General features: G+C 43.7%; 1 protein-coding gene and 2 pseudogenes across 2 annotated transcripts; 1 reads left to right on the forward strand and 2 right to left on the reverse strand.

The window, feature by feature from the left end:
- Positions 1 to 3603: 3603 nt before the first annotated feature.
- Positions 3604 to 4917, forward strand: LOC147796643 (uncharacterized). The gene has a single exon (XM_087146921.1). The coding sequence runs from the start codon at positions 4084 to 4086 to the stop codon at positions 4915 to 4917; it is 834 nt and encodes a 277-aa protein (XP_087003047.1). The 5' UTR covers positions 3604 to 4083.
- A 4806-nt stretch (positions 4918 to 9723) lies between these two features.
- On the reverse strand, positions 9724 to 16663 carry LOC110984617 (microfibril-associated glycoprotein 4 pseudogene; annotated as a pseudogene). The gene is made up of 3 exons (XR_015427786.1): positions 15723 to 16663; positions 14702 to 15054; positions 9724 to 13131 (listed from the first exon to the last, which is right to left on the reverse strand). The product of XR_015427786.1 is annotated as a microfibril-associated glycoprotein 4 pseudogene (transcript).
- A 243-nt stretch (positions 16664 to 16906) lies between these two features.
- LOC147796644 (microfibril-associated glycoprotein 4 pseudogene) lies at positions 16907 to 18840 on the reverse strand (annotated as a pseudogene).
- Positions 18841 to 19803: the final 963 nt, after the last annotated feature.

Here is a 19803-nt window from a genome sequence, read left to right on the forward strand (position 1 = left end):
TCTACTCTTGGGGTTGCTCTTTAAAAAACGTGGGCAAGCAGTTGCAGTTGATTAAACGATGAATGGCAGCGTGTTCAGAGCGAATTGTGCGTGACGCACTTAGATTGCATGTAAATGATTAAACAAATTTTGTTTACATGTGCTCTAAACATACGTTCCCGTTTTTACTCTTTGGTACTGCTATCTCTTCTTTTCATATGTTGCCACAGCATTGTTTCGAATGGGCCAGATTAAGTAAACGGGATTTTTTCACAATCGAAAAATGACTTCATGGAATTTTATGACTGGCATTCTTCAACTGTGCGTATAGTTACCCATGCCGAGGGGTGCCGTTTCGGCTACTGTAGCCCGCCGGTGTTTTGAGTAGGAGCTGCCTGTCTGCGTAACTTCCACATAGCCAACATTGATTTGGCCAAGATCAATAATGGAAATGCACCGTGAACCATAGACATCGCAAACATTACGTGACTAATTCAGCGAACGCCGTCCGTCACCTCATAGCCAACACCCAACGCTCTTCTGTCTTTGTACTAAAAGAAGGCCTGGAATTAGGCCCCCCAAGACTGGTTTTACTGTTTGGCAGGTGCACCGTGCGTGCGAGATGGCGAGCACAACCGATTAGCAGCACCAGTAGGATAGGAGGGAGCTAAATTCACAAGAGACGAACTGCCAGAAACTAGTCTTGAAAAATCTGGCAAAAATTACCCGAATAATTCCAAGCATATGCAAACTTCACGCGCTCAGGTTACCGTGAATGATTGCGCATGTGCCGAGAACCGCGCGCCATGCAGACTGCAGTTAACTTCTTTAAATTCGGCTCAGAAAAAAGTCTTTGGTAAAAAATATTTGCTGGCATGTCAAATTATAGAAACTGAAAAATTAATTGACCTAGAAGAGAGATATATCCTGCCAAAAATCGACCTATCACTTCCCAAAATATAAAATACATGTACAGTACGTGAAGTCCAATATGGTGGTCCCGCTCACAGACGTACAGTTACGGATTTATACTTGATGGTCTTTTTCGGCAAAAGCCAAAATAAAAATAGACGCAAATATTTGAAGGGTTTTAAATTTATAGAGAAATCAACTTAAAACAGTGATCCCCTTTACGATAGGTTCTAATGCTTAATTTAATCTTTGCTGACAATAAGGGTGCACCCACGCAAAAAGGACCTAGGCCTAAATATGTCCGCCGAGCTCATTAATAATAGTTATACACTCAAAATATTCTATAGTAGAGAGCCATGAAATTGAGGAATTGGAGAAATATGGCACTGAACCCCTGGCCCGGACTTTGGGCTTCAAATTCTGAGGAATTTGAATGCAGTCGGGTCCGGAAATGGCACTAAGCCTATTTGGCCGTTTTGCAGAGGGATGTTTTTTCAAAATGGCTACTTTTCTGGGCAGGGACATTTTCTTCATTTTTAGGAATGGTCTGCTTCTGGTGAAAATTTCTCAAAAATTCATTGGTCAACCCCCCGAAAATTGAAAGGGAAATGAAAGGGGACATGTCGATCATCGTATTTCTGTGCAGCCTGGACACCTGTGGGAGTTGTGAGTATTTTTAAAATAATTGCAAAGTGTGGGGATTTATCATTGCTGTCTATGGGAATTTATTTGTAGTGGTGCACCCATAACTGCGTCAGGTCAACTAGACTGAATCTAGAACCCAACGACTTCGGGTAGGTAAGTTTATGCAACGTTCTACAATGTCGTTTTTCGGGGATGAATTAAACGGACACGCATGAACAATTAAACGAACACGCATGAACGAGGAGACCGCGGAACGATATTGCCGCAAGTGAAAGGTCGTTCATGAAATTCGTTTATTACGTATTTCCAGCAGGTGACTTCTTCAAAATATAACTTGAGGGAAAATTCCGAGATGAGTGTTTCTTGGGGTGTTGTAGTTAAAAATCATTCTTCCCAAAATTGTAGAACGTGATAGGACGGCCCCATGTATAATCCTCACAAGCGGACCGCGCATAGTTTCCGCAAGCTCACTGCGTGACCTTTTACTTTCAGGCAATTGCTTTGGCCAATGGTGAACAATATTAGCCATTCAATTTGTAGCCTACTATTCTTCGTTCATTATTGGCATGCAATTTAGCAAACTTGAAAGTTAATGAAGGTTCTAGTGCCTCGAAAATTTCTATAACGTTTTCTTAAGTAGGCCCCTGACCGAGCCTATGGGTCTTACGGTACCTGGATCCTATCTTGCTTGGAGCATGTATTGGTGGGATTTATATCTGGGACTTATGCATGCAATAATACCAGTCTGGCCAATTTTTCTTTTTTTTTAACCCCGTAATCTACGGATTTTTGCTTTAGTGGTGTTAATTTGTGCTTGAAAAAGAACTACAGTGCTGCGCGCACAGTTGGAATTTTACGTGGGGCGGAAATGCGACATAAGGCCTTTTCACACTAGACAAATGTCAGGGTTGACGCAAGTTTAAAAACTGGTAAGGATTCACACTTGAAAAGTATTCAAGTATCTGTATTAATCCTGAGATCGACAGACTTCAACCGGCGATGAATTCAACCCTGCTCCGGACCAGGGTTGAGAATTTCCAACCCAGTTTGAAAAACTTTGGTGCCCATTTCCGGGTTGAGCTCACCCCAGTAATATTAATTGTAGACTCGGTTCACAAGAAACAAGTCTGAAACAAAACCGGATTGATTGAACTGGGTCCACCCAGGGTTGAGTTCAACCCAGGCTGGGCGGCTGTAGTGTACGTAAAACGGCGTTGGCCTATATATTGCCGATGTTAAAAGTCCAAAGGGTTTCAATACATGTCACTAAAGCTTGGAGGACCTCTCGTTATCACAAAGCTTTAGCTGCTGCTAAATGTCATGTGACATCTCCGCTAGGAATCGTGCTACGCATTGCAAAACGTAAACAATCCAAACGTAACCCCACGTGACCGAAATACTAGGCTCATGTGTGTTTCCATTGGGTCTTCCATGCTTCAGATGCATATACATATACAGGCACTAGCGCACCTAGGATTTGAAGTTTTGATACTATTCTTTTCTCTCCTGTATAGAGTGCACAGCCGGCATCAATTTATTTGTCAGCATATTTCTTGTTAAATGTTATGAATCTTTTATACCGGATGCATAATAGCATTATTGGCATAATAGCATTATTGATGCACTTGGCCACAAAGCCATATCCGACTCTGTCGCTTTACATGTAAGCTGAACAAGCCTGGAGGGAATGATGCAGACGAGGTTGCAATCAAGATCAACTTTAACAGACTTTTTTCATGGAAAAGAAAACTAAAAGCTGAAATAAGAGAGGCGAAAGGGGTGGACATCTCAGTCTTCTTGAAAATAACTCTCATCAATGAGCCACTTAAATTGTTTATATGTTTGTCACATTCTTACGGACCCCCCCAAGGCGTGCGCTTAGCTATCATAGATCATAGTGATTAAGTGATGATTAAAATTCAACTGTTTTACAAACAAAATTAACAACTTGACCATCGATATCAGAGGAAGAGGAATCCCTCCAATACTTTTACAATCCATCGGGATATCACCTCTTAAGTATCAACGTTTGGAACTGAATACAGGTATATATTTGCAGTACAGGTGTAGCGTTTTTCCCCCTTGTAAAAATAAGAACACTTGCATCTACAGTAGACTCCATGTACATTTTTCTAAGCAGTAGATTAGGAGCCTTCAACTTTTGACCCTGTAATGTCAAGCCACCTAATTGATTTAAGAGCACTCCTACACAGGACCCACTTTTATTGCTTTGGCCTTCTTACCACATTCCTCTGGCAGACTTCTGGTCTAGGATTTATTACTTTATAATTAGATTTTAGTTAGATTTACCCTTGTTCTTCCGGCCTATGTTCCCAACCCTATTTTCACCACTTGGTCATATTTTTAGCCAGTCTCATCACAACCACTCTCCAAGCAACATCTCTATGCGCAGTACTCCCACTCTCTCTTGTACAAGCTGAAAATAGTTTAGAATAAAAGTTCCTTTCTCAAAAGTTAGTACCTGTTGTCAACATTGTTCCTTTTTGTACGACACTACTAAATTGGTGACCCTGACGTGATTTGAAAATGCCACTCGAAGAAACACCAGCAGTGGGCTCGACTGCCACACCCATGACAGCTGCAGTTAGCCTGAAACTACCTCAGTACTGGCCAGCAGATCCACATGTATGGTTTGCTCAGGTGGAGGCCCAGTTTGCCACAAGAGGGATCAACGCGGAGAAAACGAAATACAACCACATCATTTCAGCTCTCACCCCGTCAATTGCTCAGGAAGTCAGGGACATCCTCCTAAATCCTCCACAAGACACCCCCTACAAAACCCTGCGTGAGGAGCTGATCAAAAGAACAACGGCAACTGAACAAAAACGACTACAGCAGCTTCTGACAGACGAGGTACTTGGCGATCGTAAGCCGACGCAGTTACTGCGGCGGATGCGCCAACTCCTCGGTGACAGAGTACTGGAAGACTCGATCCTGCGCCAGTTATTCTTGCAACGGTTACCGGCTAGCGTACAGATGGTAATCACCTCGGCAGGAGACTCAATGACGATGGAACAACTCGCCGAGCTGGCTGACAAAGTCATGGCTGTGTCCATCCCATCTCACGGGGTAAACTCAGTGGCACCGGTGGCTACCCCAACAGCAAACCTGCAGAGCGAGGTAGAACTTCTTCGCGGCGAGATAAATCGCCTAACTACTCAAATCCAGAAACTGGCGACCAACCCTCAACGCTCCCGTTCAAACTCTCGCAGTCGTCGACCCCGTGCCGGCACTCCAACTCCTCCGGATGACGGCAACGTGTGCTGGTATCATGCCAAATTTGGTGACGGGGCCCACAAGTGCACCCAACCCTGTTCCTTCAATGCCAGCAACCAGGGAAACGGCCAGGCCGGCAAGTAAAGGCGGCATACTCTGCCGGCCACTCCACACCCTCTCGCCTGTTTTATGTCACTGACCGCCACTCTGCACGCCAATTCCTCGTAGATACAGGAGCTGAGGTGAGCGTCATCCCTCCTACCCCGCAGGAGCGCACCCACCGTCGACATGGGCAAGATCTCCAAGCAGCAAATTCATCGACAATTGCTACTTACGGTGAGAGATCTTTGACACTTGACATTGGTATCCGGCGGCCATGTCGCTGGGTTTTTGTAATTGCAGAAATTCAGCAGGCCATAATAGGCGCAGATTTCCTTCGTCATTTCAATTTGCTGGTAGATCTTCGACATCACAGGCTTCTTGATGCCACAACCAAGTTGAGCATCACCGGCAAAGCCTCGAACACACAATCGGTCGGTCTTGTCCTCGCGCCACCGCCCCCATCACATTTCGCAGACATCCTGAAGGAATTTCCGGACATCACCAGTAGATCATCCTGTCGTGACACTCCAGTCAAACATAATGTTACGCATCATATTGTCACGACAGGCCCGCCTACAGCGGCCCACCCACGGCGTCTAGCCCCTGACCGCCTTAAAGTTGCTAAGGATGAATTCCAGCACATGATGGCTCTTGGCATCATTCGCCCTTCTGACAGCAATTGGTCGTCGCCCCTCCATATGGTCCCCAAGAAGCAACCTGGTGATTGGCGGCCATGTGGAGACTACCGAGCCCTGAACTCATCCACAGTGCCAGACCGTTATCCTGTGCCCCACATACAGGACTTTACCAGCTCACTACATGGCACAACGATATTCTCAAAAATCGATCTCGTCCGTGCATATCACCAAATACCAATGGCACCGGAAGATATCGCGAAAACAGCCATCACTACACCGTTTGGACTTTTTGAATTTGTTCGAATGCCGTTCGGATTGCGCAACGCTGCCCAGACATTCCAGCGATTCATCGATGAAGTCACACGCGGACTTGATTTTTGTTATGCTTACATTGATGATCTTTTGATCGCCAGTGCCGACGCCGAACAACATGCTCAACATCTCCGTCTTCTGTTTAGCCGCCTCAATGAGTATGGAGTGGTCATCAATCCGGCCAAATGTTGCCTTGGTACGGAATCACTTGAGTTCCTTGGACATCGAGTTGATGCTCAAGGGGTGCAACCACTTGAAACAAAGGTCAGTGCCATCCGCGATTTTCCGCAGCCAACTACTCTGACCAAACTGCGCGAATTTCTCGGACTAGTTAACTTCTACCGCCGCTTCATTCCTCATTGCTCGCAAGTCCTCCAGCCACTCACCGATCTGCTCGCTAATGCAGGAAAGAAATCAGCACCGTTGCCTTGGAGTGACACTGCTACGGCTGCATTTCAAGCGATCAAAACTGCCCTCACTAATGCCACTCTCCTCGCTCATCCCAAGCCAGACGCGCCTCTGTGCGTCATGTCAGATGCTTCGGATGTCGCTGTTGGAGCCGTTCTCCAACAACGAGTGGACAACGCATGGCAACCACTCGCATTTTTCTCCAAGAGACTTCAACCCGCCGAGACACGTTATAGCACATTCGGTCGCGAATTGTTAGCCATTTACCTCGCCATCAAACATTTTCGGCACTCGCTTGAGGGTCGACATTTTCACGTGCTTACAGACCACAAGCCGCTCACATATGCTCTCAGCACCTCATCTGACCGTCACCCCCCTCGCGAAAGTCGCCACCTCGACTTCATATCACAATTTACCTGTGACATCAGACATGTGAAAGGTGGAGATAACGTCGCAGCCGACGCACTATCACGTGTTGAACTTAACACTCTTCGCTTGGAACAATCTTCTCTCATCGATTTCCGCAAAATGGCGGAATTGCAGACAAACAGTGCGGAACTGGCACAACTTCAAACATCATCGTCATCCTCCCTCAAATTCCACGCCGTTCCGCTCCATTCTTGCGACACAACATTAATTTGTGACATTTCGACAGGACATCCACGTCCGTTCGTGCCAGTAGAGTTTCGTCGCACCGTATTTGACGCATTGCACTCCCTGTCACGCCCAGGCATTCGCGCCACGCAACGCCTACTTACATACAGATCGATATGTTTGGCCATCTATCAACCGAGATGTCAGACAGTGGGCCCGATCATGTATTCAATGCCAACGTGCAAAGGTTAGCCGTCATACCTTTGCCCCCCTCTCTCAATTTCCTGCCCCGGACTGTCGCTTTTCACATGTCCACATCGATCTGGTAGGACCATTACCACCATCCAATGGAAATACATACATGCTCACATGCATTGATCGTTTCACACGTTGGCCGGAGGCCATCCCATTGCCTAACATCACTGCTGAAACAGTCGCTCGTGCTTTTGTCACACACTGGGTTGCCTCATTCGGCGTTCCATCAACTCTCACCACTGACCGTGGTGCACAGTTCGACTCTGCACTCTTCCGTGCCCTGACCAACCTACTTGGCACTCAGTGTATACGTACCACTGCTTACCACCCCATTGCCAATGGCCTAGTGGAACGTTTCCACAGGCAACTCAAATCATCACTCAAGTCACAAGTTGACACAACCAATTGGACAGAGACATTACCACTCGTCCTGCTGGGGATTCGAACCGCCGTCAAGGCAGACTTCGGCCACAGTGTGGCTGAGCGTGTCTATGGAACCACTCTTCGCTTGCCCGGAGAATTTTTCGATACTACCACAGATGCCGTGGACCTCGACCCCACGGCCTACGTTCATCGTCTACAACGCTCCATGCAAAGTCTTCAACCACCCCCTGGCCGTTCCCAACAACGGACTAACATTCATGTTCCCTCAGACTTGCATACGTGCACCCATGTTTTTGTTCGCCGTGACGCGGTACGCAAACCTCTCCAACCCCCCTACGATGGCCCGTTCAAAGTTCTCAGCCGTTCAGACAAACATTTCGTCATCGACCTAGGACATCGAAAGGACACTATTAGCATTGACCGCCTCAAATGTGCCCATCTAGACATTGCCAAAGAAACAATTAATGTTCCGCCCAAGCCTAACCAACCTGCCCCAGCACTCGCACCTAATATCGCTCTCGATCTTAATCACAATTCCTCTTTGTCAGGCACTCCCTCCAAGCGTACCACACGCTCCGGCCGTACCGTCCATTGGCCAAAACGCTATGTTACATTCGTTCGTTCCTAATTTTTTTTGTTAATTTCTCAAGTCATTTTACTTTCCTTTTCATTGTGTAGTCACTCACTGGAAGGGGGCTCCTGTAGCGTTTTTCCCCCTTGTAAAAATAAGAACACTTGCATCTACAGTAGACTCCATGTACATTTTTCTAAGCAGTAGATTAGGAGCCTTCAACTTTTGACCCTGTAATGTCAAGCCACCTAATTGATTTAAGAGCACTCCTACACAGGACCCACTTTTATTGCTTTGGCCTTCTTACCACATTCCTCTGGCAGACTTCTGGTCTAGGATTTATTACTTTATAATTAGATTTTAGTTAGATTTACCCTTGTTCTTCCGGCCTATGTTCCCAACCCTATTTTCACCACTTGGTCATATTTTTAGCCAGTCTCATCACAACCACTCTCCAAGCAACATCTCTATGCGCAGTTCTCCCACTCTCTCTTGTACAAGCTGAAAATAGTTTAGAATAAAAGTTCCTTTCTCAAAAGTTAGTACCTGTTGTCAACATTGTTCCTTTTTGTACGACACTACTAAACAGGCACCATCGTCTCGGGTTTTCGCGCACTCGCCCTAGTCAAGGCGCGCGTGGTACCCCGGATGTTAGTAACACGAAACCGTGGCTCTCCGGATTACAGTACAGTGATAACACGAAAAAGACCATCTCAAGGGGAAGGCTTACGTTTTTCTTTACATTCTGTAGATAATTATTTGTTGAGAGAAATTCTCATGCATGATGCATTGGATGTTTCGGATATTGAACAACAAGAATTACTCGCATCCATATCTATTTGACGTCCCACGCGCACACAAGAAAGGGGAACGTAGATACATTTCATTGGGTCATTGGCCATATTCTTTTCACTCGTTTTGTGCAAACTTTCAATTACCAAAATCATATTGGAGACATGTACAGAGGAACTCCAAAGTCCCTTGAATAGGCTGGTAAACAAAGTACAAAACGTACAGATTGAGTCTCCGATCAATAGTAAATTGTTACCCTCGACATGAAACAGTCGTCATATTAACTCCATTATTCTTACCAGCTCGATCGAGCGAGGACCGGAGTTTGAACATTCAATTTATCAAGGGCCATGGTTGACTTGTTGAAGAAGCATCATTCAACAGTGATTGCAAGGATGGTGCAAGATGGACGATCAATAGTGCGAAAATGCATGGTTGAAATGGCGAAGATTGACGATGGAATATCGATATCGAGAGTTCACGATAAATATAGCCAAGGACGAACGTTCAAATTGTAATATCAAGCACCAGTGCAGCGTTCACGTGGCGAAGGTGGATAATTGATATGGCGAAGATAAATATAAATCCAGGTCGATAACAAGCTCAACAAAACTATTATTTTTTCCTCCATTTTGGCCCCTGGAAAAGATACATATAGCCTGCATAGATAGACCCCCTACGACACTCGACGGAGCATACGCGTAGGGCCCTATTTACGGGTCTAACCCGGATACCATGCAAAATAATACAACTGCTTTTTGCATTGTGATGTAGAGGGCGCTGTCTAATGGGGCAAAAACAAGTGGCAACGTGACTAAACTGTCCAGTATTAGAAGGGTTAAATTTGAAATTTTGACAACTTTTGAGATTCCCTTACTTTTGTACCATATTTATTGACCGTTGCTTCAAAACTGAAACAACTGAAGGAATCTCTACAACAATTTTACTATCTAGAAATGTGAAAATCTAAAATTCGATTTTGGAAAAACAAATTCGCGTATGTTTTACTTCGGGAGTATGTTCCTTCAATGATCGCTATTGCTGTAAAGTTGAGGATCAGTGAAGGATTTTGGAGGGTTTTTTAAAGAATGTTTAAGGAATGGAAAGAACTGAAAAAGGCTTCAGTGCGATAAGCATTCCGTTGTAAAAATTGAATCATTTATGATTTTGTGTTCTTTATCGACTATACGCCTACTACACGTGAAATCATAAGCACAGCTCTATGTACATTTTACTTTGACTATACAATTTTGTGCGTGTAATTTTTTTTACTCGGCTATTTGTACAAACTTGGCTTCGTTATTCGTCGGTTGCTAAGGTAGGTCATGAAGGTAATTTTTTTCTTATTTCTTGTGTTTCGCAAGTTGTAATGATATATCAATCTTATTATATAGCTACATTTTACTAATGAATTCTCTAAAAACTAATCACAGTCACAAGTATATCAAGTATGATACAGCTTTTACCCACGTTTCACAACACAATTAGCATCTAACAACCAAGTTAATTTTGCTTGTATTAAACTTCTTCAAAATTTAAGTCAACTTTACATCCATTTTTTTTAACCTCGACCTAAGCTCAGTACGTGTAGTGTAGGCCTAATCAGGGAATCGATGTCGCCCAGCCAATATTACCCAGAGTGCCACCCCCTAAAATCTTAAAATGAACACACACTAGCTATATATAATCTCTGCACTTTCATTTCCATTCACTATGCCCTGGACAGATCGAGCGTATCACCAGCTACAGTTGCAGTCAAGGACCACAAATCAATCGACGAACCTAATTAGGAAATAAATGGAACCCTCGATCTTCCTTCTTTCAATCAAGAGTATATTGTTTGCATAAAGTGTTTGTTTCAAACTTCAAAATAAATTCCTCAAAGTGGCCTCAGGTGCTGTTGAAAGTGGCATTTCTAACATATTTCTTAAATAATGTTGACATTTGTGTAAAGAAATGTTTGCAACGACAAGTAAGCTACACCTAAATTCCTGTATTTATAATTCTTTACCCATTCGAGAAGTAACTAATAGGTTTCAGTGCAATTCAAATAATATTCAGTAATCCTATATCTTAACATAAAGCTGCATCGCAATGAACGGTTACTCTACCGTCCTGCCCAAAATTTACATGTACAAAGCCAATTGATCATATACAGGGCGTCCACATGAAAAGTATACAGAGATAAAAAATACATAAAAATGTCGGATGTGCATTGACAGGAATGGTGGTTATGTCCGCAATACAGGACACAGCACATTAAACTTATGAGGAAGTAGCGAAAACAAAGCGGATTAGATAGATTTAGGTACATTCCTTGTTTTCAAGAATGTATTCTAAAGCAAAGGCATTTGTATTCCGCACACTTGCATGGTTGAGCCTTGTTAATCAAACATGCAAACTTCTCACAGTGCCAATTTCAGCACCCTTGACACCGGTCCAGTTTGTTCATCTCTGTCAGTAACATTACAAGCTGTTCACCATTGCAAAGAGGGCATTCTGCCCATTCTAGAGATAGTGTCTTTCCCAAGAGTAGTTTTGCCATTAAAGTAATTTCTTATCTCCGTAAACTTCTTATGTGGACGCTCTGCACTTGCAAAATTGTCCCTAGCACTTTAAGATATCTACTGCACAAGTATAAAAGCTTTAAAATTCTTGAACAAAAAAAGACGTGAATTTAATTCTGTAGCCGAGCTACGCATTTGTTTGCAACGATGATGTATTATACAAATTAATTTCGGCCAAATTATCCAAATCCTTCTAAACTGTCCCCTTCCATTCAACATGAATACTGAGTAGAAATGATTGATGTCTAATTCCCATGGGTGTTAATCCCGAGGGGTGGGGGTATATATCACCACTTTTTAAGGTGAATGGCTGGGCTGAATCAATCCCCCAACCTTTTTGGTGAGTAAAAATTAAAAACTGATTATTCAGACTTCCATTGACTAAATTGCATTCAATATCACTTAAAAGGGGAAACAATTTTTTAAAAGTCATTAATGTACAACTCTGAATACATAATTATTACAAGTAAATCAATATCATGAACATCGAACTCTGTGTAGTGGAGTCCCCCCCCCGCTTTTCAAATTTTCATGGCCAAGCAGGTCATCCCCCATCTTTCCCCATCCCCAAATTTTTCTGCAAAAAATTAAACCACCGCTAATTCCCGTATCTTCATATTACATTCTTTGAGAGAAACGCTCTCCCCTAACCACTGAGCCCATGAGATTCCATGGTTGTGGTTTGTTTGTACATTCGGGAAATATTTGCCATTCAAGTGAGAATCGGAGCATTTCTGAAACCACCAGGCACCTTGGAATTTTTTTGCGCAGTTATATTTCCAGGTGTCATTGTCATTGTCCATTGTGGTGAAGGATCTCCCGTTGTGTCTTGTCAGAGCGTCACCGGCTGTGCTGTTGACATCGTAAGTGATGAATGATAGAGTGTACTTTGCACCAGAAATCGCGAAATCTTCATACTTGGCCCATGCAGTGTTATTGTCCCAGCCCCACAAATCAATGCGAAGTTCCCATTTCAGCTGTGATTTCTCGGATGTGAGACTCACCAAATTATCATTGCCCAGCCAGAATTCACCGAGCAGATCGCCAAAGCCAGCCTGGTAGTCTGTCCAGTTACGGTAGAAGTCCACGCTGCCGTCTTGTCTCCTCTGAAACACGATCCATCCCCCGCCGTCAGTTTCCATGTCACAGTAAACACGCAGACCGCACCCATCAAATCCGTCCGGTTGAATAGTGTAGACACCACTGGAGGAGAAGCCTGCTTCAAAGAGCTGCTTGCAACTTCGGTGACGGCAAGAGTCATTACGAGCCAACCCAAAGACAGGTGTCTGCTCATCTGTATCAAAATACGCGCTGCCCTGATCTTCCAAAAAATCTTGAGGTGACTCGTCACGCGTGACATTGCTCAGTTGACAGAGTTTCTTGCATCTGTGGTAGTTAACGGACTTGCAGTCTGGGTCCATGCTGCATTCTCGGCCACAGAGGACTGGAGAGGACACTGTTTTCGTCTGGTACACAGAATTCACAAGGGCCACGTTGTCAGCTCTGAACAGTTTGAGTTCCTGGCACAATCCATCACAAGGAACTTCAAAGCCTGATGCTTGGGATGCACTTGGCATCAAGATCAACAGTAGCGCAAGTACGACGAAAGCCATTTGAGGTACATGTACATTGAGGTGACGAACACGAAGCAAAATCAGCTTCTTCACTCTAGTATAGTCTTTCAACGAGCACTATGTTCCCTGGCTGGTGCTTGGCGTTTTCTTTCACATCTAGTCTTTAAGCAATGTTTACAAGGTAAGAAATGAACGAGGTTTAGATCACCCGAAGGTGCAGCCTAGTTGCTGTCTTCCTTAACTGCCCACGTATCAACACGCAGATGCTGATTGGTCGTGCATGCATTTGTATCATACCGGTCGTGCATAATACGTTATATTGTTTCAGGATTGGTCAGTTCCTAATTTCACATCAATACACCTTCAGTGTCTATGAATCTCTACACTGAGACTAAAAAATCTGAACCGTTTGACAGTACTGTATTAGTTTCCACACAGGCAGAATCATTATACCACGGTCATTGGAAATTTAATTGGTAGCAAAATGACCACTTGGTATGCTACAAGCACACATGTATCATTTTCGATCGAGCGCATACAGTTGATGTGTCATGTCCTCAGCAATGTAATCGTGTAACCTTGATGGGTACGAGGATGGACAGCGCGCGTCGCGCTGGTAGCTCTGACCACGACGGAGACCCGTGTGTTATTAGAGTTCCGCTGTGCATGCGCCTAGCTATGCTCATGGAGGCGAGCAAAATGCTTTGAAATCACTGTTTCTGCTATGACCACAATTGTTGTTCATATTAACACTCATGTCGTCTCTTCTCGCCTGCTGTTCAACCTTGTCAATATTTTTGACCGGGATTTCGTGTCTTGAAATTCAGCCAGTCGGGAAAAAACCTCGTGCTTCATGAGTCCTCAATTCCTCTGAAAACCAGTTTGTTACAAATACTATATATTTCTCTCTTTTTAAATTACACAATTTAAATTTAAAGCGATGTTCCGTGTTAAGCTCGTTTTGGTAGTTTGTTTGCTTGTTTTGCTTTTTATTTAGAGCACACCTTCAGATGACCTTGCATGAATATAACATTGCCTCATTATCTGCGGAGGTTGAGATTTTGCAAGTTTTGCTTTCAGCACGAAATAGCACGATGCGCGGAGTTGAAACAGCACATGCCGCACATCAATTGTAATATCACACTTGTTGTTCCCGTGGATCGACCACCTATGACACTGTCCACCATGAGATTTTGTACAGCTTAGTAGTTAAGCATTCGCAGTCGTGCATTACCAATGAACGTTTTATTCTTGACCCAATTCAAATTTCACGTGTGCCAATAAAATGGGCATTCTTCCTGGAATATAATAGTGTTCAAAAATCGTATAGCGCGCAAGATGATCTTTGATAGCGTTACTAAGCAACGACCCACATCTAATTGCTTTACAGGAAGAATACCAATGAGACGGAAAAGAAAATTAATTCTTGCAAAGTTAAGAGCACAAACGGCAATCAAATTAAATTTTCTTCGCTGGACGAGACTATTGAGATACAATCGTTATTATGAAATCGGCTGTAACAACACTGTAGATAGTTTTAATTCCGTGGCCATTTCCAAAGACCGTTTCATACTAAGTGACAGCAAAGAGAAGTTGAGGTTACCATGTATTCGCAGATGTGTACCTGAAATATTACTTCTCTGGACCCAATATTCACATTAGGTCTAAAGCTTGAAAAAGCTGATTTTTTTACATTAAAAAATAACCGGGTTAATGAATGGCGATCCTTACTGCGGAGGTAATAGCTCACTGTCACAAAACACTCTGTCCATCCTCAGGAGACTGCAGGATTTTAAGTGGGAGTGGAGCTTATATGGTGTAGAGAGGGATCCAGATGTAGGAATTAGCTCGGTGAAGCGTTGAGGCGGGAACAGTGAAGGCGGGAACAATGGATGCTGCGCTGGATCCTGGTACTGCATGACCTGAGTGTGTGCTTACTCAAGGGTGTCAGTTGGAGTTGGCAGTGGGAGAGTGAACAGCCGGGTGCCAAGGGGTAGAGAAGACCCATAGGCTAACTAAGGAGGGAACCTAACTTGGGAGTCCTAGGGTATAGGAGACCAAGCTGGTCAATGATTGGACCAAGCCTGTGGAAGAAGAACAAATCTGTAATTTTGAAGAAAATGGCCACTATACCGCAAGGTGACCACTGACCAAGTTCTGTGAACAACTTTTATGAAGTTTTGTCCAAACATGCCACTGACCAAGTTTGACAATAATTGGACCAAGGTTGTGGAAGAAAAATCATGTTGTAATTTTGAAAATGACCACTAGTGACCATTAGGTGACCACTGGGCAAAATGCTAGTCACTACATATGAGATTCCGGAAAAGCTAAATTCTGAGCAAATTTAGCTGAAATTGGTGAATTAATTTGGAAAAAGTCGACGATAATCAGTATGCTTCGCACGGCTGATATAACAAGCTGAACCGTTTGTCAGAAATGAAACCTACATGTATGCCTCCCGTCTACTCAAATGGTTCCGTAAAGCTCAGTATATGGTTTGCACACGCAGTCATGATTACCTGTGAACGTTTTACTCTTGGCTCAATTCAAATGTTAATTCACGGGTTCTAATAAAATGGGCAGTCCGTGTGGTATATGATGTTACTAAGCAACAACCCATATCTAATTGCCGATGGGACTGGAAATTCTGTTCACTGGGCGAGAGATTTAATATTTTGAGAAATTCACTGTTTACAGGTGGATGGGAATCCATTATCCACGTGTGTACGAAAAAAAAAACAGTTCATACCTCATACCTGTCTCCACAGCTGCAGGTGATGAAGTGGGCAAGCTGTCTAACAATCGAGGTGAGGCTTGGATATCAGATGGACCCTATCCGACGGTGATCGACAAAATTCGCAGCAGATAGTAGATCAGAGAAATATGGAAGGGCTGCGTAGCACCGTGATCAGAAAATCGACGAGAATATAACATCAAATCGGTGCTCTGAAAAGATCAGAGCACTCAGTGCTCGATTTTCTGATCACGGTGCATCACATTCCGGATTGGAACACTGACGCCCAACGGTTTGAAAGTGGACTTATCCGCAATCAAATCACTAGTCCCCCCCCACAGCTCCGATGAAGGCCTAGTGGGGCCGAAAATTCAGCACCTCAACAAACCGATGAGCACCGTTTTTTCTTACTTTGTGCCTACATTACTGATCATCAGTGCTCCGCGTTTTTCTTATGCTTTGGAGTTAGAGTTACATGTAGACTGCCCCAGGTTCGAGGCTCAGAGCCTTACTTCTTCGAACCCATCGTGCCGGAGCGCACGCCAACGGGATACAGATCAGGCTGACGATGGAGTTGCCGCTAGAGAACGAGGCGATGAAGGAGACTAAGGTCGTTTGATAAATGCAGAGTGAAGGACGGATGTTTTGATTTTATTCGGAAAAAAAGTTAGGATAGGCCGTGCAGCTCAAGCGTGCAGGGCTTTGTACGAATACATATCCCCGATACAAAACCAGGTCCTGCGACCTGCCCCTACTTGGTTAACAGCTTCGTCAGTCGTCGGCCCCCACGGTAGCTACAGTATACGCCGGGATCATACTTGCATTACAAGTAATGTGGGTTATTGCATTACATGTCGTCCCTGTGGTAAACTGTACGTCGGAGAGACCAAGCGTCGCCTTGGTGACCACTTCGCAGACCACTTGCACAGTGTGCGCCAACAAACACCTGGTCTCACTGTTGCGCAGCACTTGTGCGCCGCCACATACTCTCGGTGACGTAAGCGTCTGCATCCTACGGAAAGCGTCATCTGATGTACAGCGTAAGGAACAGGAGCAGCGCGTCATTTTCGAACTTGGAACGCTGTATCCAGGAGGAATGAACGTGGACCTTTCTGCGTTCATTCAGAACTGAATGTGTTTGCCCTGAAGAAGGTACTCAGTTACCGAAAGCTCAGCAAATACACATTTCAGAACACTGCTTTCATATTATATTCTTGTCTGTATTCTCATCACGGTGCTGACATGAACACATTAGCTATATTTAAACTCCGCACTTTCATTTCCATATACTACGCCCTTAAAAGATCGAGTGTATCACCCATCGGTTGGTCAAGGACCACACATCGATCGATGAACCCAATTAGGAAATAAATTGAGCCCTCGATCCGCCTTGTTTCAGTATACATTGTTTGCATAAAATGCTCGCTTTAACCATCAAAATAAAATTCCTCAAAGTGGCCTCAAGTGCTTTCGAAAGTGGCATTTCTAACATATATCTTAAGTAATGTCGACATTTTGTTTAAAGAAACGTTAGCGACGACATGCAACCTTACGCCTATATCCCCGCATATATAATTGTTGGTACATTCTAGAAGTAACTTATAGGTGTCAGTTCAGTTTAAATATCTGTAATAATACATCTTACTATAAAGCCGCACGCTATGACAGTTATAAGCATACAATAAACGATTTCTTTAACGCCAAAAGAGAAACTTTACAATGCTTAATTGATCATATAAATTCCAAAAAAGTTGAACCTGTAGTTCGTTCTGCAGTTGATCAATTCGTATGCACTGAATTTAATTTTGCAGCGGGCTATTTGCTTTTAACAATGATGCGTTATATACAACCAAATTTTGACCAGAAACTATCCCCTTTCCATCAACACTGATCGAATTAGCTAAGAATTGTTATTTAATTCCCGCATCTTCATGCTGCATTTTTTGAGAGAAACGCTCTCCCCTAACCAATAAGCCCAGGAGATTCCTTGGTGGTGTTTTGTTTGTACATTCGGGAAATATTTGCCATTCAAGTGAGAATCGGAGCATTTCTGAAACCACCAGGCACCTTGAAATTTTTTCGCACAATTCTTGTTCCAAGCGTCATTGTCATTGTCTGCTGTGCTGAAGGACATACAGTTGTGTTCTTTAAGAGCGTCACCGGCTGTGCTGTCGACATTGTAAGTGCTGAATGTCAGGGTATACTTTGCACCAGTAATCGTGAAATCTTCATACTTGGCCCATGCAGTGTTATTGTCCCAGCCCCACAAATCAATGCGAAGTTCCCATTTCAGCTGTGATTTCTCGGATGTGAGTGCCACCAGGTTATCATTGCCCAGCCAGAATTCACCGAGCAGATCGCCAAAGCCAGCCTGGTAGTCTGTCCAGTTACGGTAGAAGTCCACGCTGCCGTCTTGTCTCCTCTGAAACACGATCCATCCCCCGCCGTCAGTTTCCATGTCACAGTAAACACGCAGACCGCACCCATCAAATCCGTCCGGTTGAATAGTGTAGACACCACTGGAGGAGAAGCCTGCTTCAAAGAGCTGCTCGGCAACTTCGGCGACGAGAAGAGTCGTTCCGAGCCGATGTAAAGAGAGGTGTCTCTTCGTCTGCATCATAATAGGCACTGCCTTGCTCTTCCAAGAAGTCTCGGGGAGACTCGTTCCGTGTTGCATTGTTAAGTTGGCAGAATTTCTTGCATCTGTGGTAGTTAACGGACTTGCAGTCTGCGTCCATGCTGCATTCTCGGCCACAGAGGACTGGAGACGGCACGGTTTTCGTCTGGTACACAAAATTCACGAGGGCCATGTTGTCAGCTCTGAAGAACTGGAGTTCTTGTCTCAGTCTCCCACAGGAATCTTCAAAGCTTGATGCTTGGGATGCACACAGCATTAAGATCAACAGCAGCGTAAGTACGACGAAAGCCACCTGAGGTACATGTATACTGAAGGGACGAACACGAAGCAAAAGCAGGTTCTTCATTCTTGAATGGTCTTTTAACGAACACTAATAGATTGACTTAATTTCGCAATGTTTTGCTCACTGCTTCACATGTTGAAAGTCAACGTTTTTGTTCTTATAGTGTAGTTGGCGTAGTTGGATAAGCGGTCTTCTCTCTGATGCATGCACACAGAAACCGTAAACCAAACTCTGGGTAATTTATACAAACTAGAAATGAGGTCCCTTTTCCAGAAAGGTTGCTTTGTCGCTCTCTTTCCCGCTCAACTGCACCCTAGTACCAATACTTGTAAGGTGCTGATTGGTCATGTATTTGCAGTGAACCGGGTTAAACCTTATGCGGTCATGTAGATTTCATGCTGATTGGCTAGTAGTAGTTTCCACATTCACAATATACATGCACCTTGGCTGAGTTGTTTGTCAGTCATACTTAGGCCTACATTGATGAAATTAATTTGTAAAGTCGCAGTATGCGGTTTCCAGACGCAGAATCCTGATATCAATGTCCGTTATCCTTGAAGCAATCCAAGTGCCAGTCTAAATTTGGGAATAAAATTGACATTTTGTATGGAACATGGCGCCGCGAAGCAACAGCCCACATCTAGTTGCTGATCGTGTGATGATTACTTTTTTGACTGGCAGAATTTCTTGACTGCATGTCTGACAACACAAAAGGCTATGGAATAATTCATTTTTAATCACTCGGCAAGATTTTCTTTCCATGTAAGAGATATGCAAGCGAGTTGACGTAAATCCACGTGTGTTTGTAAGCACATGTATATAATGGCATACGATAGACGGGAAATTGCTACGTTTTTGCCATACGACAGACGTCTACCTACATGTAAATTGCTACGTTTTTAGACCTTACATGAGCATTAGGTCTAGTACACTCAGAAATATACGGTGTTTCTTCATGATAAAAAGTATACCTTGAATAAAACAAACCTCTCACTGAAAGGGAAGGATATTACCCTTTTGTTTGTTACGAAGTTATATCTAAGGGCCGTCTTTCAGTAAACGCAAAAAATAAAAACGGATAACAATACATGAAACAATTCAGCATTAATTGAGAAATAAACTTCAGGAACAATCTTCGTTATGAAAGATTTTAAAGTTTAATCGAACCTTTAGCG

Source organism: Acanthaster planci, linkage group LG15, assembly GCF_054643075.1.
Source record: "Acanthaster planci isolate LZ-2023a linkage group LG15, COTS_SCS, whole genome shotgun sequence".
NCBI lineage: Eukaryota > Metazoa > Echinodermata > Asteroidea > Valvatida > Acanthasteridae > Acanthaster > Acanthaster planci.

Excerpts from the sequence above, each read along its gene's own strand:
- LOC147796643 (XM_087146921.1), top strand. The coding sequence starts at position 4,084 with ATGCCACTCGAAGAAACACCAGCAGTGGGCTCGACTGCCACACCCATG.